The sequence below is a fragment of the Xiphias gladius genome, chromosome 3 (assembly GCF_016859285.1).
Source record: "Xiphias gladius isolate SHS-SW01 ecotype Sanya breed wild chromosome 3, ASM1685928v1, whole genome shotgun sequence".
Taxonomy (NCBI): Eukaryota; Metazoa; Chordata; class Actinopteri; order Istiophoriformes; family Xiphiidae; genus Xiphias; species Xiphias gladius.
The window spans coordinates 23695419-23708772 of record NC_053402.1 but is presented as its reverse complement, the minus strand read 5'-3'; the positions used below and the strand labels follow the sequence as shown (position 1 = coordinate 23708772).

General features: G+C 47.1%; 1 protein-coding gene across 1 annotated transcript in view; it reads right to left on the bottom strand.

Moving 5' to 3' along the window:
- Nucleotides 1-13354, bottom strand: part of LOC120785637 (RNA binding protein fox-1 homolog 3-like) — a 79005-nt gene that overhangs the window by 25690 nt on the left and 39961 nt on the right. Inside the window, exon 2 of the mRNA XM_040120514.1 lies at nucleotides 6753-7004. Within this exon, the coding sequence (XP_039976448.1) occupies nucleotides 6753-7004 (252 nt within the window). The remainder of the gene's footprint in view (nucleotides 1-6752; nucleotides 7005-13354) is intronic.

Here is a 13354-nt window from a genome sequence, read left to right as displayed (position 1 = left end):
TAGTTATGTGCTGGAACTATTTTTTGCCAAACAACGGCAGGGTGCAGTGACTTCTTGGATTCTTGTCACAGTGAGTTTTCCAGGATTGGTACTATCATGTCTGAGACTTACCAATATAATGCTAATAACTCACTGTAACCCGGCAACCCGCGCTAAAGCTGGAGACACCGCACAGACATACTGAACAGATGAATAAACTGCTGTTTGTCAAGAAATGTCTGCACCTAAAAACCACAAACTGGCATCTTTACATTTTTCTCTACTTACAAATAAAACAAACAAGATACACCCTGTTAATTAGTGAGCTTTATAGGTGATGGTAGGTGTATTTGAACTTTTGGAGCGATCCAGTCATGGTTAAAAGAGACCAACACCGGCTGTTGGCAGGAGACAGGAGGTGAATTGGAAAAAAGTGGTGTCAAAGTCAGACACAAAATCATTTGCCTTATTTCCACCCTAAGAGGTTTTGCAAATCTATAACCGCATCGCACCACTTCCATCTTTGTTTCTGAGAGAAGACAGTAATTGCTCTTATGACCACAAGAGGTCACTACTCAGGAAAACGTTCTGACTTCGTTCTGAGCATTTGAACAAACGACCGAAGCTGAGCTTTTCCCGGTGGGCGCAGTCTCCATTCCGCAATAGCAAGCAACTGCTCAAAATGAACAAAAATGAATCACGATTTAGTGCTGGTGACTCTGGGAAGGGGCTAAATAAAGAAACGGGAGGGAGGAGGGGAGACTGAGAAATGAGAGAGTGGAAGTGGCAGATATTGGGCACAAAAGCTGTTTGAATGTGATATGTAAACTGCAAGGTCTCCTGGGAAGTGCTCTCTGAGCATGGCAAACACACTAAACACTGGCTGGGAAGACCCATGCACAGACACAATCTTGTGCTGAGATACAGATGTTAAAAGGGAGTAGGTTGTTGCCAGAGTACAAATGGTCCACATGACACAAACACACACACACACACACACACACACACACACACACACACACACACACACACACACACTCTGATAACCCTCACCCTGCTCTGGGGCTGTCAGATGGCTGCAGGTCTCTCTTAGTGATACATTTCCCACCATTTAGGAAATGGGGTAGGGATTTATTCATTATAATTCATCATCACAGTATTATCATTATCATCATGATCGTAATGATGATCGCCTTTATTATTCTCATTATCATAATCACAATCTCCACTGTAATGGCCGTCATTTATTTGGTTTTTATGGCCCATTCCTAGACGGTGACATACATTGTTAACAGTGACAGTTGTTTGATTCAAGGTCCCACTTTGTCTCCCCTGCAGCCGATCCAGGTAGGGCAGGTTGGTGGCTGCTTCCCGAGTCCTGCCTGGGCTTGACGGTATCCGGACCAGAGGTTAACATGTGGCGAAGGACACGGGAGTCGGAAAATGCACCGAACTGGCCGGCCGGCTGGTAAGGAGTGGATTTGTGACAGAGAAGCACGGGCGGAGGGGTCTTAACTCTGCCGTGTCCTCGTGCGCTGGAGGTTAATAGCCTGAGTAGCCATGTTGGGCCCTGGGGGTGACACATTGCAGACAGATGCTGGGACCGTGGAGGGTGACAAGGTACCAGAGCCCCGCGGGTCAATCTGTTTCATCGGTCACACATGACACTATCGACCTTTAGCGTATGTTGCCAGACTACTGAGCACCGCTGTCCTCCAGCCCTGTCTGTCTGGCTTTTTATCACGGCAAGCGCAGTAGCGTGTTTGCAAACATCCAGATTAACTTTCACTCTGCGCTCAGACAGGCCAGCAACGCGCTGACATCAGGGGCAAATACACATACGGAGAACACAAATATCCCAAGCAACCCCAGAGTGCATCCTACTAACTCAATAACTTGGAGTGTCACTGATATCAGGGATGCCTGCCTCCGCGCGCCGCTCCCAAGGCACCAACCCGCCTGCCTGGCTGCGAGATGGTGGTGTTGCAGTGGAAAATAATTACCTCCGTATTACCATAGGAGGCCACCTTCAGTGGCACTTTACTGTCCCGACAGCTGCTGTCACAGGGAGGAGGAAGAGGTGGCATGCAAAACACACCGTCGCCGCCAAAGCCAGAAAACCAGCGAGTGAGAGAGCTGTCAACTCCAGAAACTCTCTGGCTTCCTGTTCAGTCATTTCTCTAAAAGACTCCCTCGCTGTTATTTGCAAATCGCCTGCAAAGTGCTCTGCTCAGCACTTTCCCCCTCCTCACAGAGTGGCATTACAAGCGCATAATTGAAACTATCTGATTGGAATGCTGCCAAGCAGGTAGATTACATCCGATTAAATTGTGGGGGGGGGGGGCACTGAGTCTTTGCTCACAAGAATTATAATGCCTGAGCTTTAATTCATTATTTTCCTCTCCCGGTCCTCCACTGTTTGTTTTCTTTTTCTAAAGAAGCTGCAAATATATCCCCTCCATCACCTGAGAGAGCAGGGGGTGTGAAGGGAGTGAGTTTGGAGTAGAGGGGCTGCCCCCCCCCCCCCACTCACTCCCCCCGAGTACGGTAGCGGTAGACGAGTTCCTTTAGGCTTTCAGGAGACAGTAAAAGTCGAGATGATCAACTGTATTATCACCGGTTCTTTGAGTAAAAAGTCGCAGATACAAGCCTGGATACTGAAGGAGAGAGGTCAGCTACAACTTACACAAGAAGCATCACTGAGCTTAAATTGGTAATGGTGGCTGAGGGTTGTGGGTATTGTAGTGTTTAGAGCTAGCCTCCATGCTAAGTGACAGAAAAAGAAATAAAAAAATAAAACAACTGAAAGTCATGGACAACCATTAACCTATAGTATCTTTAAATTATACGTTTGGTGATTTCTGTAGTTTTTTATACTCAACAGAATCCCTGAAAATACCAACCCAACCATGAACGTATCTTACTAACAAGTATCGTGTCTGTATCAAGGCCTGGTTTATCTCATTGCCACTCTTTGACATGTTCCCTCATCACCATGGACACACAAGCTGTGCATTCAATCTCGCGTGCACCTTCCTGCTGCCCCAAATGCTCACTAAACCGGATGTGGATTCATCCGCAGCTAAAAATAGTCCCTAACAAAGGCACTATTTCCTCCTGTTTGTTTGAGATTGAACCTGCGGTGTCCAGCGTTTTCAGGAAATCACTGAGCCCCTTTCCTTTTCAACACTTAAACTATATATTTCTGAGCTGTTTTTAAGGATTTATGACTTCGGTTGGAACAGATGGGCTCGGAGCTGAGAGCCACAGACCGGGTAGGGACGTCAGAGAGTTTTGAGAGACTCACTAACACGTTGCTATTTTGGGGGTTTTCATGGGATTTGTTGACAATAAGAAAAATACAGACTAGCACCAGCCTTATCCTTTAAATTATCCAGGAGAGTTTTCATGTTGAGGAACATTGAGGAAATCTATAATATCTCTGAAATGGGAATTTACAGGGGGGGGGGGGATCAGCGGCTCCTCCCACTTGCAGATAACACAGACGTCCCCTTTTAATGGTGGCCTACATGCTGCCATCAGCACCACCTCTGAAAGCTACACCCTGGTGGAGTCTCAATCCCTTAAACACTGTTCATGAGCGACGAGAGAGAGTGTGTGTACGTGTACGTAATGGATGTTTGCATGCGCTCGCCCATGTTTTCAGCATGCCCCCGTGCGTTCACCCGCGCGCACGCGTGCGTCTCTCTATGTTATCACAGTCCCCCAGAATACCCTTTGGAAAGTCTTCATGCCGCTGACACGGGCTGTGAAAAATCTGGAATTGAGTGCTGCCCTAACGCCACTGCCTTAATTTGTTATCTGAAAAGGGAATGATTACTCATGAAATTCAACCAAACCTCAGACTATTTGAACTGAGCCAGATAACGAGCTCAGTTTTTTTCTCCCCCCCCCTTTTTTTTTTTTTTTTTTCTCCAGCAGAGCTTCCTGGCAGCCCTCTGCTACCCTCATCTCTAAGGATTTGGAGAAAAGTTGGGGGCTGCCTCTCTTCCTCAAGTCGCCTGCTTTCAAGTCAGCTTGTTTGAACATGGCACAGAGCGAGGTCCCAGAGGTCTGGCTCTGGACAACGCCACCTTCCCAGTATAGACGGGAGACTGGTAGAGACAGACAGAAACAGAGAGGAGAAGTGAAAGGCATCCCAGCGCCTCATTAAAACATACACTCTCTCCGTTCTCTGCAGGGAATTCACACAGAATCCATACATTTCACTGAATTTTCACTCTCTTGACTCTTTTAAGTCTTTAAGTCAAGAAGATGTGCCGAGTAAAGCATCGTCGTGGGGTAGAGGAGCTGAGCGCAGCAGAGTCGAGCCAAGGGGGGAGGGTGGGGGGGGAGAGTTGCAGCAAGTAGCTGATCTGCTCCCTCAATCTGTGTTTCTGCAGGGTGCCCTAATCAAAGGCACCCGGTCCGTCTGTGGCACCCAGAGCAAACAGGCTGGGTCTGTCATTAAAGCTGGGGAACACAGCGGTGGGCGACACTACACCAGCGGCCCCCGAGGATTAGACTCTCTGTTTACACCCCACTAATCTCATCTCTCTGTCCTCCCTAGGAAAAGATGGGTGGAAGTGGGGAGAGTGTGGATGCGGAGAATGAAGATGGAGGAAAGCGGGGACAGCGCTGGAGAGGAATAGCACGAGGGAAGGCGAGGCGAGCTCTCATCTCTTCATGGCCACCGTCTCTGGGCTTTCTTCACAGCGGGTGAACAGATGAAATGAAATCAAATGCGAAATGGAGAGAGAGGGGAGATGGTGAGAGATAGAGCGTGTGGGAGTGGTGTGCAGAGTCGGAGGGGGGGAGAGGGAGGAGGAGGAGGAGGAGGCTGAACCTCCTGCCAAGTCTCTCCTCACTTTAAACTCACTTGTGTGTCAGCCATTACTGTAAGTGCGGAGCACAACCATGGAGCAGTTGGAGAGCGCCACACAAATCTTCAAATCAAACATTGCTACATTAAAGGCCGATGATAATACGCTATGCAATTCCATTGCTGTGCTTGTGCCGTGTAAGCACTTTTCTGTCGCCAAATGTTCGTAGCTGTACAGTGATTGTGAGGCTGGGAAAAGGGAGTTATTAACATTGTTCTTTATAAGTGACCCAGATCCCTCTCAGGGCGGCTGTGGCCTCGCCGTGACCTCTCCCAGCAAGTGTTTTCAAGCTGAAGGAGGAAAGAAGGTCTGAAGGTCTTATTTTTTTTCATCTCTGCCAGCATTATCCGTCTTCCCAGACGTGTCTCTAAAGTTTGGAGCTAAGTCGTCCTCCCTTTTATCCACATCTACCTCTTGTGAAGGTAAATCCCAGGTCAAGGCATTTCATGTAAGAGCATCAGTCCACAAGAATCAAATGTATAATATATAACTTAGAATTTCACTCACTTCCCAGCCGTGTATCACAACATGCAGCATCGCCAGGTGTTTGTTGGAGTGCCAATACTTGAAAACATATGCACTCCTACGGTGAGTTGAAAATGACTGACAAACGGCGCATAATCAGGTCCTGACACGGTTGTGCAGAGGATATCATCTTATGTTTAAATCAGACTCTCAAACATTTGGACGCACTTACAGATAATTAGTGTCTGACTAAACAGCAGTCGGTTCTGGCTGCGTCGAAAAGTGCATCTCCCTTTTGCTCCTTTAACTGTGACCAAAAAGACCGGAGGGGGGGTTGGTGCGTCCTCCTTTCAGAGGTCCTGAATCATTCATGTCTGCAGCATGTCAAATCTCCTTGACGCAAATGAATAAAACAGCTCAGGTTTACAGGTTTTTTAGGGAGCCCCAAATGGCTGTTCATAAACGCACTTTCATGTCACCAGCACATCTTCAATCAAATTCACCTCCATCGTCGGGGACCGAGCTTTGCCATGACATCACAATCCTCTGCTACCCACTAATGTGCTTTACTGTGGCTCTCAATCTGCTTGGCTCTCACTCTCAAACCTTACTTTTTATTAAGAAAGGTAATGTTTGCGTTTGTGATGCAGAAAACGTGAAAACAGCCGAGTGAAAATTGTCAAAAAACCAAATTGCCGAGTGAAAAAAAAGAAAAAGAAAAAGAAAAACGGACTTGGAAAGTGACTAGTGTGTGTATCTGGGGCTTAGATGCCCTCCATCACAACACTGTCGGTATCAGTGCAGAATTTTCATAGCAACTCTGGGTAAACATAACAGAGCTACAAAACGTCAGTTAATAAAGACAATTAAAAATTCAAATACATATTAAACTAATACAGAAGGACCGTATTTGCATATTAGGTCGAATTATTTGCTAAAGTCTGTTGCTGTAATCTGGCGACACATCTTTTTTAAAATCACATATAAATTTGCATCGAGGCACAAAATAGGAAGTGGGGAGACTAAAGCTTTTCGGGCTTCAGGCAACGGTAGCCGACGGAAAGGGAAACTTTCCTCAGCGAGACAAGGGGAGCGAGGGAGGGCAAAGAAGCAGCAACCAATAATAACATTTATCTACTCTCACCCTGTGTGAGAGAGAAGCTGCCCATCATGCTGACATTTGTCTCTTTCGTTAATGATAAAAAAAATGTCAACAATCACAATTTTGGCAATTTTACACTGGTGTTAAAGATAATACATACTGCCTTCACAACAGAAGTTTTGAGTATTAACACTATACTTTAACTCGAGACAGTTCATACAATGTTATGTACAAAAGAAAAGGTAAAAAAAGATAGTATTAATGTATTTTACTTGCTGACAGTCTGTGGAGAACAGTGTTTGCAGATGATGAAGGACACTGACCGGTGCGGTCGTGGTGGCGGTGATGGCGGGCGTGCTGTTGTCAGTGCCGGCCGGCTCGCTGTGCGTCTGTGTGGGCGTGTAGAGGGTCATGGCGTGCTCAGGGACCCGGCTCTGCCCGGTGTAGTCCTGTGTTGGAAGCGGGTGCGGTGCCGCAAACTCTGCGGGGATGCCATTCTGTGGTGGAGGTGGGTACTGGGCTGGGGTGTACGGCTGGGCCATCGCTTCTGGGGGGTTGGTGGCCTCTTGGTTACCCTGTGACAGACGCACAAGAGGAGGCAAGTGTTAGAGCTGCCGCTGGGATTCAAGTTCAACCGGCGCTGAAGACGTGCGAGTTCCCCGGCGCACCTCGGAAGGCAGCTCGGGAGAGTTGTCCTGCAGACCAACTAAGTCGGGGGAAACAGCCATCATATCACATTTCAGCTCAGATTAGGGAATTCCTTGATCATTGCTAATGAACACAGTTTATGTTGTAGAGCAGGGCTCGCTGTTGGAGGGGCAAGAGTCAGGGGGAATCTCAATTGCACTTGTGGCAAAGCACAAGTGGAAAGATCAATTAATTGATAAAATTTTGATAAGGGCTTTTGATTTCAATGACAGGTCTGTTAAACTAGCAGCCGCTCCCTCTCCGAGCTCCACTTTCCTACCTCTGCCTCGCTTTGTGAGCTTTTCCCGCTCACCACCCCTGCCTGTGTTTCTGTCTCGGAGTATCATTTGGAATACAGGTGAGAAAACGGGTCCCGAGTTTTGGTGTAACAGTAGTTTTGTTTTTTTGTTTTTTTTAACCTCTTTGAAATCTCAAATGCACTAAGGTCTAATTTTAAGTAGCCATACATGAACCTAGGAAAAATAAAATGTCCAAAATGTGCAAAAAATTCTCATTTGGATCAGGAAGGGTTAAGAACGTGACCAAGCGATGAATTTAAATAATCACTAGAGAAACAGTTCAGTCGGTGCCCAGAAACGGTTTGATACCAAGCCTTGTCTTATTTGTATTACCCTCCCTCTTCCCTATGCTTCCAGAACACAGAATATGTGTTATCTACACCACATATGTTCTTTAGTCTCTGCTTCTGACTTAAGTGATAGATGGCCCTTTGCAATGAAGCGGTTTCACAGACCCTTTGTCTCGTGTGGATGCTTGAGATGATGAGCTCCAGAAATAATGGACTTTTCTGGCTGGTGCACATTGTTAAACTCAGTAATGGCTGGACCACAGAAGTGCATGTCTTATTGTTGCGAAGCACTAGGCTCTGCGAATCCAGACTAATGAGCAGAACTGCGAGATCAGTGCTGCTGGAGCGGATATCCATCCCGACATTAAAAACACAGAGGGAAAAGGTGAGACAATAACACCAAAATCCAATAACACCCCCTGCAAATACCCTCAATCAAATTTAAAGATACAGATCATGCGAGCTCAACGCATAACTCTTTCGATAAGAGCAAAAGGAGGAAAAAGCACACAATAGCAGCCAGAAGTAAGGGTTTATGATTGGAGAAAAACAATAACAGTAAACAGATAGAGAAGTTTCTGTCTCTTCCTTTACAAGCTGGCTGGGGATGGTGAGATAGGAGATAAATGTGTTTTATTCTCCTCTTTTGCTGCCGTGGTGTTTGGCCTCCTCCTGCAGAATTCCACAGAAAGCTCTATCTGGGCAGGAGGAGGCTGCGGTTTTAATGAGAGAGCCGAGCAACACTGCACTGTAAATGTAGTGCAAATAACTCTACTCTGACGTGTTGGCAAACAAACCTCAGCATAAACTGTGCTCTGCCAATTAAGGAAATGCTCCATTATCTAAATGAAAAAAGAGCGAAGCCCTGAGAGGGGAGAAGGATTGACCAGCCTCCTGCAGCCTGCTGGGCCTCAAGGCTGCTCCTGCTGCAGGAGTGGACCCTCACTCCTGCCTGACCTAATCCCCCTTCTCTTTTTCATTATACTACATTTCTGTCTCCTCTGTCTCTCCCTCAATCCCTCCTCCCCCCCTTTCCCTTTCATGCTCATCTCTTCCTCCCCCCTCTCTTTTTATGCAGAAACTTTTTTAATCTCTACCCCTGTGCTCTACTTTTCCTCTCCCTCCAGTCATGGCATTATATAACACACTTGCATTCTAATTCAAGGAAGCTCTTGATGTTGGCAATTTTCAACTTCTAAGCGCCCATTTTAAAGGAGAATGGGGCTGGTTACCTAAAAAAAGATGCACCTCCTGGTGTGACAGCTGAAAGTACTACCAGATCCTGTGTCCTCCTTTTAAGCAGCCCGAGCAAACCCTCAACGCATTGATACCCAACAGTCCAGTAGAGACAGAGAGCTCAGCAGCCGGGAAACAGGAAGGTGCAGTGTTTGGCCGTTCATCAAACACTGCTCGTGTCATGAGAGAGATCAAAGCTCCAGTTCTGATCTTGTAGTTAGTCACTGTCAAGACCGATGCCCACGGTCCCGATCAGTGTTTTATAAGGATCTGCCGAGGAGCTACTGTGTGCGTGTTTATATAATACCGAAGTTGCGATCGGCAAAACATCGTCATATAAGCATCAAATCCTTATTCCAGTTTTGAGAAACCTCATTATGCCAGCCGGGCTACTTAAATCTGGGATACTGTGGCACTGTAGGCCGCCGAAAAGCACAGACTCATTCGTTTTTCAGTGAGACATCCGCATTAGCACAGTAGGGGTCTTGAAGCAGAGGGCTCTGGCAAAGCAGCGCAGGGTAGGTCTCGACTTTTGCTGCAGTGCATTGTGGTGTCGTACTGAAACGAACCGCTTTGTCCACTCGAATGTAAGCGAGCGCACTACTATACGATGTGAACCATGTTCTTCTAATGTATGCCTCGCCATTGCCAAGATGTGGTGATTTCTGGGTTATAAAATTCTGCATTCTTGTACAGTGGCGCCACGAACAGCTGTCCGATAAGCCTCCATGTGTACTCAGCAGAGCAACATGCCCCCACCAACCTGGTGCTTCCTTGGGTTTCCGATTGCTGTTTGCTATGTGCACAGGAGTGTTCTCAGTTCAACGTATCAAAAAATGATGACCCACATGCGAAAATGAAAGTGAAAGTCTGCAGGTAAAGGGTGTTGTTGCTTTTGCCTTCCATTACTAGTGATTAGATATCGTGGTCAATGCAGCGGTGTCCTGGTAGCCAGGGATCAAATTCGGTTCATGACTGTGGCTAAGATGCGCAGACGGTCGGAAAAAAAAAATGTGTAAAATGTTGGAATCATGTCTGCACGGAGCCTGAATAGCCAGGATCCTTTTCGCTCCATGTACATGTCATATCCCAAATTTGATCAAACCAGGATAAGACTTAAAACCGGGACACTAGTGTGCATGTTTTAAAAAAAAACAACAAAAATTTGAAAATGTCGACTTAATCATCAGGTGGTGCCGACTATATTCCAAGATTGTTTTCTCTGGATTCTTGTCTGGTCATGAAATGAATCCCATTTCCTTAAGAACATGACATCTTTTGAGTGCTTTGTTCTGTTTCCTTTTTCCGCCGAGCGAGTTGTGAGGGAGCTTTTGATTCTAGTTTCTTGTTTACTGTATCTTCAGTTATTGATTTGACTGTTCCCTAGTTTAGAAAAGCCCATGGTTTAGTTCACTTTCCTCACTAGCGGTACTGTTCCCCGCTCTGTTTCTTCTTCACGCCTCAGTTCCTCTGCATTAGTCAAGACATCTTCTACTAAACTTGTTAAAGCATCAGCTGCCTTGGAGTGTCCCTCTGTGCTCGGGTCAGAATCGGAATCGTTACATTCAGGGGGGCACGCGGAGCCAAGTGACACACAAACGGGATCGCAGCCTGGAGTTTGGCATCGGAGAAAGAAAACTACCAAAGTGTTATAGCACCATGCTGCTGTGTTTCAAAGGGCAGCAAGGCAAAAGCAAGGAGGCGGAGAGTACAGGCCTCATTAGTGAAACACAAAGTAACACTGGCTCTCGTGTGATCTTCGCCTTCCTCTGATGTATGTGACAAACGAGTTATTCAACTGGAAATGAACTGGGAGAAGAAAAAAGGCCCATGCAAATCAGGGGAGTTGGGCTCGTCCCAGTGCGACCGTGCGCCCTTTTCGCCGGGGCTGACTCGCTGTCGTCAAGATAATCCACGGCGCCTAATGAAAAGCCCCCCGTGACAAACCAGTCAGGTACACAGCACATCTCATTCCGCCGAAAGAGATTGCTGTTCATTATTGCTGCGAGAAAGTGCTACAAGTCGTTGTTATATTGGGATCCTGGCGAGTGTTTCTCTACCTGCAGCCCTGTTTATGGGAAAAGAACAGGTCCCTTTGCGGCACTTTAAAGCCCCCCTTACATGGCCCGCTGCCATGTGCCGCCTAAACCTCGTCTCCACGGACATGATGACGAAGAATAAAGGCAACCAGAGAGAGCAGCCTTTATCGATCTCTCATCCTTTCCATTCCTCTTCCCCTCCTTCCCTCTGTCGCTCCTCTCACCCCTTCTACTCCTATTACTGAAGAGCACAATAAAAAACACCATCTCTAATCTTAAGCACTCTCCTTGCGTAAAATTGGATTGGAAACCCTTTACTTAAGGAGATCACTTTTGGAGCGGAGTTTTTGTTTTTACAGTCAGCGTCGGGAGCCAAAGAGGTCAGGAGGTGCCTTGTGACGGTGTCCACTGCTGAGGCTGCTGGTCTGAGAGAAACCCCCGGCGTACAGTACTCAGAGAGAGCCGGAGACTTTCGCTGGTGCTAACCCCGGCGTAGATGGTCAAGGCTGTATTCCATCTCAGCAGGTACAACGACTTGGCCGCTCGCCAGCGATCCGTGATCCTCTTTAGCGGCGCTGGGAAGGGACGGTATTGAGAGGCCGAGAGGAGATGGGCTGCGCAAATACCGGAGCTGTTAGGAGGAACTCATATCGGCAGAGTGCTGCACTGAGTCATACGTGCGACGGAGGGTCAAAGAGCAACGCGAAAGCAAAATACGGCAGGCAACTAATTGCGCTGCATCGAATCCGGAGGGAAATCACTCAAATGGGAGCGGGCTGATCAATCTCGGCAATAGGAGCCGTGATGGAGTGGGCAGCTTTATGGCTTCAGCTCCGTCACATGCGGCTTGGATCATTTTTCAGCAAAGGCCTTACTACTTACATGGTTCCTACTGTATGACACTAATAGTCTGAAGCAAGAAATGTTCCTCCTGATTCTATACAACAAGCAATTCGAATAGATTTATGAACAGCTCTGCGGTGTGTTTTTTTTTTTTTGTGCAAAATCCAAACAGCACGAATAGTTTAATGTTGACTTAACATAAAGTATTGCTGTCTCATTCAATCACGGAAAATGTACACAAGCAGCTCCCTTTGTCAGATTACAGATGACATAACATTTTTTAAGTGAATCCTAAGCTTTTCAGTGCCTGAAAATTGTTCCCGTCTCATCCAAAGCATCGCGCGCTGCTCTCGAACAATGCTTACTGGGTTTTAACGACCGCCTCACAGTGACAGTGGTAAACTTGTGACAAATCCCGCTGGGCCGTCACGGCACAAACCCAAGCGGAGTTTAACAGCGAATGGTGTAACGCCGTTCAGCGGAGGCCGACGCGCGGCGATCAGTTGACGCAACACAAACGAAACACTGAGTGGTTTCCAGCCAGCTGCATGAAAGCCTCTTGTTGTCCCCGGCTCCGCCGCTGATGCTCGGTTAATTGTAGCCCCGCACACAGACAGCCAGGCAGGCGGGAGAAAAGACGGCCTGAGATGATTTCCACAGGCAACTGGCATTCATTTTGTCTTGAAGGCGCATAAATAAAGGCTGTCTAGCCGGGTCCATTTTAATTAGGCGAGCCACATGATCTTACTCCAACTCTCTCTGTTAACACTCACCAGAGGCTGCGGCGTGTGTTAATTACAACCACATGCCACACAGTGAATCCAAGGTGAGCCGGAAAACAGAAACTCAGAAGAGGTAAACAACAACAACAACAGCAGCAGCGGCAGCAGCAGCAGCAGCAGCAACAACAACAACAACCACAACAACAACAACAACAACAACAAAACACCTTCAGCTGGGTTTCTCATGATGAGGCACATATTTGGTGCAACGGCTATTCCCCTCCCCCCCGTCAACCAATTACAGCACGATGTTGGGAGAGAGAGCGGGGAGATGCGGAGACGCGGCCCAATTTAATGCAGATTCACAACACTCCCCCACCACAGCCAAACCCCAGCATTCCTCACCACTACAGTAGGTTTCTGATTTCAAATAGGCTGGGGAGAGGGTTATTGTTTTGTCTCACATTTCCTCCCTTGCAAACTCCCATCTTTCCATTTTTCCGCCTCATTTGTGGAAAAATCAATTCATGAAAATAAACACTCGGTGTCTTCGCTCCGGGTCCAAGTCAATTTAGATTTCGTACATGTGTCTGCCGCTCTTTTCCGAGAGGCTTAATCGTTTTCACACGTCACATATGTTTCATTCCCTCTAACGTGATTCTTCCTCATTATTGGGAACACTTATTTGCTCCACATCCTCGGATGGAGGTATTAGAAAGAGAGTTCATTTTCCCCAATCCCTTGCTGATTTCTTCATTACACTGCAGCGGAGCCTCGTACCGAGATGGGACTGCTCTTAGCAGTTCAAC